Source organism: Dendropsophus ebraccatus, chromosome 3, assembly GCF_027789765.1.
Source record: "Dendropsophus ebraccatus isolate aDenEbr1 chromosome 3, aDenEbr1.pat, whole genome shotgun sequence".
NCBI lineage: Eukaryota > Metazoa > Chordata > Amphibia > Anura > Hylidae > Dendropsophus > Dendropsophus ebraccatus.
Genome location: NC_091456.1, coordinates 39,732,945 through 39,743,803, shown reverse-complemented (window position 1 = coordinate 39,743,803; position 10,859 = coordinate 39,732,945). Strand labels below are relative to the sequence as shown.

The 10,859-nt window shown below is 41.3% G+C and overlaps 1 protein-coding gene across 1 annotated transcript; it reads right to left on the bottom strand.

The window, feature by feature from the left end:
- Positions 1-2,842: 2,842 nt before the first annotated feature.
- On the bottom strand, positions 2,843-10,184 carry SLC39A2 (solute carrier family 39 member 2). Its single transcript, XM_069961540.1, has 3 exons — positions 9,857-10,184; positions 7,590-7,708; positions 2,843-4,311 (listed from the first exon to the last, which is right to left on the bottom strand). The coding sequence occupies exons 1-3, from the start codon at positions 9,969-9,971 to the stop codon at positions 3,625-3,627; spliced, it is 921 nt and encodes a 306-aa protein (XP_069817641.1). The 5' UTR covers positions 9,972-10,184; the 3' UTR covers positions 2,843-3,624.
- Positions 10,185-10,859: the final 675 nt, after the last annotated feature.

Genomic DNA, 10,859 nt, shown 5'->3' with positions numbered 1-10,859 from the left:
CATAGCCGACAATGTACAGTGCAGCCGGAGGTGCACTCTACGTTGTGTGAACTGTCGGTGCCGGTGTTGCAATTGGAAACAACGGCCGTGATTAATTGAAAATTTACGTTGCGTGAACATAGCCTTAAAGTGTAACTACCATTTTTAAACATCTTTTCAAAAATCAATAGTACAAGCGAATATAAGAAAGTCTGTAATCGTTTTTATTAGGCAAAAGAGCTTCCTTCTGTACTCACAAGACTGCACCTACCCCTTTGCTTTTTATGTGTTCATTATCGAGGGAAAACCTTCTACAACAGAGAGAGAAGCAGTGTGAAAAATGTTTGCACTGCCCAATATAGCCTATGAAGGGGGGGAGGAGGGATGGGTGAGCAGGAAGAGGAGAGAAGCAGCTTGTGCAATGTGCAGACTTTATCATCACAGAAAACGCTGGATTCACATGTTAGACTGCTCAGTGCTGGACTGGGAACTTCTAAAGGTTTGCTACAGTGAGGTAGTATTGCAGGATGCTGTTTTTGGATTGTGTATAGTGTATACTGTAGGACCAAGCACAGAGGCTAGTCTGCATTCACACTGCAGATGAGCATTGGGAAAGCAGACACAGATGGAGTTTGCAGGGTGGACAAGGAGTCCTGCTCCTCATATAAATTCACAGGATAGATTATCCTGAAAAGACAGATGCACTTTAAGCCTATCTCCAACCAAACATTAAAAATCACCAGTCCCCTCTTCTAGATAATGTTCAAATTATTCTGAGAAACTGAGATCTGTGTAGCTGTATGGCTTCTGTTTGTCTCTATACAAAAAGGTATGAATTGGGGAGGGGGGGGGTACAAATAGTAAAAGAAAAATGAAACTGCGACAAAATTCAGCGGTAACCACCTTTTCCATTTAGCAAATTATCTACTAGCATGGTATCTACTTTCATGATGGAGGGGATTATAGGTTTTGGGTTTAATCTCTGTTGAAAACCTGCATATTGAAGGTTTGGATAGAGATAAGCTTTTAAGGAAAATGTATATACTGTATTATGTCTATTACAAGAATTCAAAGTATACCAAGGTTGACTCCCTGTGTACCCCCCCCCCCTTCCTTCCCAATATCCTGTAACATAAGAAGCCAAAATATAAATTATACCAAAATATACACTACCGTTCAAAAGTTTGGGGTCACATTGAAATGTCCTTATTTTTTAAGGAAAAGCACTGTACTTTTCAATGAAGATAACTTTAAACTAGTCCTAACATTAAACAAATACACTCTATACATTGCTAATGTGGTAAATGACTATTCTAGCTGCAAATGTCTGTTTTTTGGTGCAATATCTACATAGGTATATAGAGGCCCATTTCCAGCAACTATCACTCCAGTGTTCTAATGGTACAATGTGTTTGCTCATTGGCGCAGAAGGCTAATTGATGATTAAAAAACCCTTGTGCAATCATGTTCACACATCTGAAAACAGTCTAGCTCGTTACAGAAGCTACAAAACTGACCTTCCTTTGAGCAGATTGTGTTTCTGGAGCATCACATTTGTGGGGTCAATTAAATGCTCAAAATGGCCATAAAAAGAGAACTTTCATCTGAAACTCGACAGTCTATTCTTGTTCTTAGAAATGAAGGCTATTCCATGCGAGAAATTGCTAAGAAATTGAAGATTTCCTACAATGGTGTGTACTACTCCCTTCAGAGGACAGCACAAACAGGCTCTAACCAGAGTAGAAAAAGAAGTGGGTGGCCGCGTTGCACAACTAAGCAAGAAGATAAGCACATCAGAGTCTCTAGTTTGAGAAACAGACGTCTCACAGGTCCCCAACTGGCATCTTCATTAAATAGTACCCGCAAAACACCAGTGTCAACATCTACAGTGAAGAGGCGGCTGCGGGATTTTGGGCTTCAGGGCAGAGTGGCAAAGAAAAAGCCATATCTGAGACTGGCCAATAAAAGAAAAAGATTAAGATGGGCAAAAGAACACAGACATTGGACAGAGGAAGACTGGAAAAAAGTGTTGTGGACGGATGAATCCAAGTTTGAGGTGTTTGGATCACAAAGAAGAACGTTTCTGAGACGCAGAACAAATGAAAAGATGCTGGAAGAATGCCTGACGCCATCTGTTAAGCATGGTGGAGGTAATGTGATGGTCTGGGGTTGCTTTGGTGCTGGTAAGGTGGGAGATTTGTACAGGGTAAAAGGGATTCTGAATAAGGAAGGCTATCACTCAATTTTGCACCGCCATGCCATACCCAGTGGACAGCGCTTGATTGGAGCCAATTTCATCCTACAACAGGACAATGACCCTAAATACCTCCAAATTGTGCAAGAACTATTTACAGCAGAAGCAGGCAGCTGGTATTCTATCGGTAATGGAGTGGCCAGCGCAGTCACCAGATCTGAACCCCATTGAGCTGTTGTGGGAGCAGCTTGACCGTATGGTACGCCAGAAGTGCCCATCCAACCAATCCAACTTGTGGGAGCTGCTTCTAGAAGCGTGGGGTGCCATTTCTCCAGCTTACCTCAACAGATTAATAGCTAGAATGCCAAAGGTGTGCAATGCTGTAATTGCTGCAAAAGGTGGATTCTTTGACAAAAGCAAAGTTTGATGTAAAAACAATGTTATTTCAAACACAAATCATTATTCCTAACCTTGTGAATGCTCTATTTTCTATTCATTTTACAACGAATGGTGGTGAAGAAGTGTGACTTTTCATGGAAAACACAAAATTGTTTGGGTGACCCCAAACTTTTGAACGGTAGTGTAAATGTGGTATTGTAGTTATACTGACCGATAAAATTACCATGTCAGGTTTTACTGCATGTTGTTTTTCTAATTTAAACCCACAAATATTTTTCTTCTGTTTTTTTAATATTGTGTGAAATAAATGGCAGTCAATTGAAAGTACAACTCTTTACACAAAACATAAACCCTGCGACAGCTCTTTTAGTTGAAAAATAAAAACATTATGGGTCTTAAAAAGGGTAGAGTGTTGAGGGGGGTTAATGGGGTATTCCACTCAAACACAACCTTTCGTATATTGCTGCCCATGTTGAGACTAGCAATTCATTCAATACATGCTATTATCTATTTAGTCTCCTTCATCCAGTTCTGAGCTACTTCTTTCTGCTAAAGACACAAAAAAACTGTACGTGAGCTGCTCTCTCAGCCTCCCCCTCCTCCTTTTCCCTTCCAAGACGATGGAAACAAATCCCTGGTAGGCTTTATCTAATTAACCCTCCTGGCATTACAAAGTTGCAGATAATGACTTGTTTACATGAGCCATCTCAGAAGGGAAGGAGGGGCAGGGATGGACTAAACAGCTCAGGCACCGTTTTTTTCGTGTTTTCAGCAGAAAGCAGAAGCTCAAAACTGGGAGAAGGAGACTGAAAAGATAATAACAAGTATGGAAGGAATTGTTAGTCTCCCCATGGGCAGCAACCTATGAAAAGTTATTAATTACAACTGACCCCATTTTTGTTAATACACTGTATTTTTGATAACTTTACATTCTGCTTGATTCAATTTTGTTTTTATATCAAGAATATAATTTACAGTAAGGTACATAAAAAGTCATAGCCGCTGTACTCATTAGGAAAGTAACACCTCTACATTACAATGAACCAAGATTCTCAGGCCCAAATAGCTATGACCGCCATTATGGTAAAACCAATAACAATGAAAAAAAGCCTGAGAAGTGGTCTTGTTCCTGAATTGAGTTCTGATGGAAGAATTTCCAAGAAGGTAACATACACAAAAGTTCCTGACGAAATGCCTTCTAGAACAGCCTGCACTAGAGTTACAATAGCACTCTTCTTCAATGTAACAACAATGCCAATTGTAATTCCGATGGGAGACATCAGCGAGAAGATCACTATATAAATTATCAACCAGACTTTTGTAGTCCTACTCTGCATAAGCTTGAGTGAAAGGCTGAAGACAATGATGCCCTTGTGGATGAGCACAGCAATTGAAATTTGGAGAGCGCTGACGTAGTTTGATTGTAGACCAATAGCCAATCCTTCAAACACCGAGTGGACAGAAAGGGAGCAAAAGAGAATCAAGGAGCGAAAAGAGGAAAGAGAATACATATTGGGATGGATGTGATTGTGTGGGTCCTCAGGGGGTATCGCTATCTCACTTGGAGATTCACATTTTTCTGGGAAATTTGTATCAGGGGATGTTGAAACAGATGGCAGTGGAACTTCATCTTGATTTGACCTCTGAGAGCACATGGAAATTTGTAGAACAACACGTTCAATGAAAAGGACAAAGAAGAAGCCCAAAGACAGGATCAGCTCTCCCATAGGATAATTAATCTGTGGAAAGAAACAATAGTTCATCAAGATTATGGCATTTGTATAAATTATTTGTTGACATATGGAAATGTTACGCTTGTAATGTTTAAGTTAATGGTGCCTAAAGGGAACCTGACACCAAGACAATGCTATCTAATATATCATCATCATGTTATAGAGCAGGAAGAGCTGAGCAGATTGATATAGATCTTTTGGGAAAGTATTCTGTATAATCTGTAATTTGTTGAGTAAAATCCCTGCTCATTCTGTGTTGAGGAGTCCAGTGGGCGGGGTCACTCAATGGACTGGACTCTTAAGCAGGGAATTCAGAGATTTCAATCAATAATTTAAAAGTTATACTCAGTCTTTTCCCATAAAGATGCATATCAATTTGTCCAGCTCCTTCTGCTCTATAACATGATGCTGGTAGCTTAGGATGTCACTGCCAGAGGGTTAATCTGAGGTCAAGTTGCTGGTGACTTCACTGTGGTTAACCCTCCCAGAATTACAAAGTCCAGAGACAGCAGGCCAGATATGCTGTTAACATGAGCTGTTTCAGAAGGGATTGGGGGGGGGGGGGGTTGAGAGAATGTCTCATATACAGGTTTCTGTGTCTTCAGCAAAATGCAGCAGACTCAGAACTGAGGGAAGGATTATATTTTACCTAACCCCGTTAATTAATTCCTTAGGAGAGTGTAATTAAGTTTGGTACGTGTCTCAATATATTTGGTGCACCTTTGGATTTTCATGCATTCTACACTAACCAGGAGTGGGAATAGATCTCAGGCTTAAAGAGGACCTGTCACCCCCCGTGCCGGGGTGACAGGCTCCCGACCCCCCGTTAGATCCCCCTATACATACCTCATCGCACCGGGTCCCGCTTCCTGAGCCGGTCGGTTGACTGAAATTTCAGCGCCCGAAGCCCAGAGAGTCAGGTGCTCATAGAGAATGAATGGGGAGTCCAATGCTCCGTCATTCTCTATGGGTATCGGACTCTCCTGTGAGCGCATGCGCCGGGCTTCGGGCGCTGAAATCTCCGTCACCTGACCGGCTCAGGAAGCGGTACCCGGCGCGATGAGGTAAGTATAGGGGGATCTAACAGGGGTCGGGAGCCTGTCACCCCGGCACGGGGGGTGACAGGTTTCCTTTAATTTATACCAACATGTCAGGTAAGTGCGACATAACAATTCTGCACATTTTGCATACATGAGGTTTGTGTACATTATTTCATAAACTACCCCATTTTTGCACTACCCCATTTTTGCACTCCCAAAGTAAAAAAAAAAAAAAAAAAAAACTCTCTGGCTACTAACACTTGCTTGTTCTACCCTAGGCCAGCCTGATTGTGCTCCTTCACTGAAAACAGTCTGTACCTGGATGACTAGTTCCCGTGTACATTCGAGACTTTATTTATGCTGCTATACCAAGTGTACACATATTTGGCATCTTAATATGTACGTGAAGGTTGTAGAATGTCTAGAAAACGATAGAAAAACTTTTAGGCTAGGTTCACACATAGTAAAATAAAATATAAGTAAAACAATGTGTGAACAGATGAAAAAACGTCCATATTTTTCAAAAGCATGGGGTAAATAATAAGCATGTTCAATATTTGGATGGTAATAATCAATTACAGCCATTATTCTATATGGTGTATGCACTGCTGTCCAATTTCCCATTGAGTTCAATGGAGCTCAATATTATATTGAAAATATGGCTGTATTTTACCTTTATTTTATTTTGTGTCAACATAACCACAAGCTGTTGTCACACAATGCAGTTTTTGAGCCAAAGCTATAAGTGGATCCAGTAGTTAGGGCCAGTTCACACTGAGTAAACACGGCATAATTCCGTGGCGGACCTCTTCACCGCGAAATCCCTCCGTGCTCAGTGTGCTACTGTAAGTGAATGAGAGGGCGCGCGCTCGTCTGCTCCCTCTCCTCTCAAAGGAGTAACATGTTACTTCTTTGAGCGGAGAGCGGCAGCAGCGGACGAGTGCGCGCCCTCTCATTCACTTACAGCAGCACACTGAGCACGGCGGGATTCCGCGCCGTGTTTACTCAGTGTAAACTGTCCCTTAGGGTATGTTTACATGGAGCAAAAGCGGTGGAATCCCTCCTGTCTCATTGTCACACAGTGTCTCCATGGGAGCACTTGTGGGCCTCCGCTCCCGTCAATTCTTTTAGCAGAGAGCAACAGAAGCGGAGGTGCGCTAGCCCTTCCATAGAGATACTGTGTGACAATGAGGCAGGCAGGATTCCACCACTTTTGCTCCATGTGAACATACCCTAAGAAGAAAGAAAAGTCCTTCCTTTATACTTCCAATTCCTTTTGAGTCCACTTCTAATTTTGTCTCAAAAATGTGTCAGTTTCCCAAAAAACACTACTGTGTGTTAGAGTGTAGCATGGCAAAATGTCCAAAACTGTACCCACAACCTGACCCCCCCAAACCACTTGTACCTTCGGATAGCTGCTTTTAATCCAAGATCTGTCCTGGGGTCCGTTCGGCAGGTGATGCAGTTATTGTCATAAAAAAACAACTTTTAAACTTGCAGCCCTGTGTCAAATTGGCGTGGCCTAGAGTGTGTATGCCCTACGATTGTAACGCCCCTCCATCCTACCTCCCCAACCTCCTCATCATTAGGAAAGTCCCCGGGCAGGATTTTTCCTTTTCATCACCTGAACACTGCACAGGTGCCTTAACGATCCAGCTCATGTGCAGTGTTCACACAGGTGATCATTAGGAGAAATTGTTCTAGGGGCATTCTTATGGTGAAGAGGGTGGGTAGGAGGGACGGAGAGGCGGTGCAGGCCTAGGGCACACACACTCTAGGCCACGCCAATTTGACGCAGGGCTGCAAGTTTAAAAGTAGTTTTTTAGGACTATAACTGCATCACCTGACGAACGGACTCCAGGACAGATCTTGGATTAAAAGCAGCTATCCGAAGGTACAAGTGGTTTGGAGGGGACAGATTGTGGGTACAGAGTCGCTTTAAGAGAAGCGGCAATACCAGATTTCTCTATAGTTTATCCTGATGTGTATCAACAGCTTACAGTAAGGGTGCCTGTACACACTGCAGCAGGTCCATGTGGTTACCTTATGTTTTGTCTGCAATTTGAAATAAACTAATTTACTATGAATGTCCACTGTTTCCTGCAAATTGCAGATGATTCTCGGCCTTTACAAAATGAGATACAGACAAAGCATACGGTGACAGCATGTGGCTATTGCAACGCGTATGAACACCCTTAGACACTTTGTACTTATTTTTAGAAAAGCTGGTATACTTGTACTTACATATGCCAGTTCTGTAGCAATATCTGAGAGTGCATCTGCCACAACATGAAGTAGGCAGGCGCCCAAAAAGATGCCGGCAGCAAATGAACTGATCATGCAAATGATAAATTCATAGGTACCTGTAAAAATAATGAGTAAAATGAGAATCTGAACCAAAGCATGTAAGCATTGTCAGAACATAATGTCTAATCTGGGACCCTTTAAGAATAGACTTCAATTTCTCCATTATATCATAATTGATGGACTATGATATCAACATTAAAATCTGTTGACACTGATCATTTTCCATTAGGCAGGGGCAGGGAGGAACTAATTCAATAATAATCCATGTTAATAAGGCAAAGGACATCAATGAAACCAAAATAAAAAATTTACGGTAATTTAAAGTGGACTTCCACTGCTGTAGGGCACTTTTGGTTCGATAAATTTTTATCGAAAATTTTATTAAATTTTTCAAAAACAAAATATTATTACATTATAAACTCAAGTATCTTGCAAAGTGTGTCAAAATATGCACTCATTAGTATGAAAATTACTAAAAAAAAATGTGCAATGTGCATGATTTTTTTACATCACTGTCATTTTTTAGATCAGTACTAGAAAAGATTTGTGAAAGCTCATTTTCCAGCACTGAATTCCAAATGACAGTGATATAGAAAAATGGGTATTCATGCACAGTGCTGTACAATAGTAAGTACTGTTTTATAAAAACAGTAGAGGTGCACTTTTAAAGAGGTTATCTAGGTTTAGAAAGAAAACACAGCACCACAACTGTGTGTGGTATTGCAATTCAGCTCCATTCACTTTAATGGAACTAAGCTGCAAAACCACACCCAAACTGAGGACAGGGGGGGGGTTCTGCTTCTGGAAGAAAGGGACCATGTAAGTTTTTGAAAGCCTAAACAACCCCTTTAAGAAAGGCCTTTAAAATACCGTATTTTCCGGCGTATGATACTACTGGGTGTATAAGACGACCCCCAACTTTTCCAGTTAAAATATAAAGTTAAGGATATACTTGCCATATAAGACTACCGATATTTCAAATAAAAACTTATAAAAAACAATAGAGACATTAATACAGGCAGGAAAAAAGGGGTGACCAGATGGGTGTTTTTCTGGGCACAGCACCCTCTATTTTCCATACCCCGGATGCCTGCAGCTTGCGCTGTTCTTCATATGGTCGCCGCAGATGCTCATCTGGTTCTGAAGTTTTTCAGCACCCGCCCTATCAAACGGCACCTGGCGTATAAGACAACCCCTGACGTTTGAGAAGATTTTCCAGGGTTAAAAAGTAGTCTTATACGCAGGAAAATACTGTAAATCCATTCTTGATCATGCTTTACCTTGAACTATCCTCTCACTTTTCATCCAATTAGCTCTTTGACCCCTGCAATCTGGCTTATGCCCCCCACCACTCCACAGAAACTGCCCTACAAAGACTGACACCCCAATACTGTGCTCCTTCTTCTTAACCTATCATCTGCCTTTGACAGTTGACCATTCCCTCCTTCTTCAAACTCTTTTGGTGTCTTCCTTTGGTGTCACCAGTATGGCCCTTTCCTGGATCTCCTCTTGCCTCTCCAAATGCACTTTTGTTGTCTTTCACACCACCTCCTCTCCTTGTCCCCTTACTGTTGGTGTCCCCCAAGGTTCTGTCCTCAGGCCTCTTCTCTTGTCCATCTAAACTTTTGGCCTGGGATACACCACGGCTTCAAGTACCACCTCTATGCAGATGACATTCAGATCTACCTCTCTGGTCCAGATGTCAACTCTTTGCTATCCAGGATCCCAGAGTGTCTATTGGCTTTATATTCCTTCCTCTCCTCCCGCTTTCTAAAACTTAACTGTCCCCCATCCCCCAAGTCCGCTGCCCTGGGGTCACCTTTGACTCTACCCTTTTTTTAAAACTGCACATTCAGGCCCCGACCACCTCCTGCTGCATCCACCTCAAAAACATTTTTGAATCCGCTCTTTTCTCACCCCTGACTCCACAAAACTGCTGGTACATGGTCTCATTATTTCCCGCTAGGACTACAGCAACCCCTTCCTCTCTGGCCTTCCATCTAACACCCTTGCAGTATGTGGATACAAAGTTAACTCCAATGACCATTTTCAGAGGTCCCATGGTTGGCCCCTGACTATAAAGACTAGTACAAGTCTTCACTGTTCTAAAGACATGTACAAATCTTAATACATGAAGAAATAATAAATAATAATATATTTATTATATTGCATGCTTTGCTATATAAGTAATTTTTACTCTGTACCTGAGATCCTGCTTTTCATAAACCAACTGAGAAAGGGGGGCACAAAACCACAAATCAAAGTCAGGAACAGAAGGGCCACCAGACATCCAACCTTCACATCCAGAAGCTGATCCATGGTGCTACTCGGTATGTCCTTAACACGTACTGTCGTCTTATCTTCTACAAAGGTTGTTCAGATAACGTACTGGTCCCACACTTTCTTGCTCCTCACACATTCACCTCAAAATTTCTGGTTTTCCATTTTCATTCTCCTCAACCTTCTTTTTTGATGTATGATGTTATGTTCCAGTATGATATCCTTGTTCTGCAATTTCCTCTTCACTTCCTCCTCCTCCTTCTCCTCCTCCTCTCCTCCACTGCTTTCCAATACTTTTAATTCTTTAAATACTATTACCAAGTCAACCACTCCTTATGTCAATTGCTAGACAAGTGACCTGTCTGTTCCCAATATTCCGTGACTCATTAAAGGACTTAGAAAACGAGTGAATGCCAAGTAGTTCTCCAGTGTCGATAGTCTTATTTGCTGAAGTCATTATTATATACCCATTAAAGATACACTGGCCTTTCTCTGCTGCTGATGGAGGTAGATAAGACACTGAAATGCACATGTATGGTCAAAGGTACAGTGAAACTTTTACTTAATTTTCTATTTTATTCATTCCTTACAGTCTATATAATATATAAAACATTTTGAAAACTAAATGAGCATTGGTATAAGCAAACATAATGAGGAACCTATATTTTTATTGTAAAATAAATAAGCATACAGGTAGCTTTAGTAAGCATAATTATACAATGTACATTCCAATGTGATAATGCCCTATTATTCAGCATTATAAGTGCTAGGTTCTAAAAATAAATTCATTAATGAAGCTTTTATACGTTTCCCTATTTGGAAGTCTTTCCTTAGTGCAGTTTTGTATAAGTGAACTGTTTGGTTGGTAATATTGGCCTGCATATCCTGGGCTTTGTTCTGGAACAGGATGGTCATCATATTTGTTGA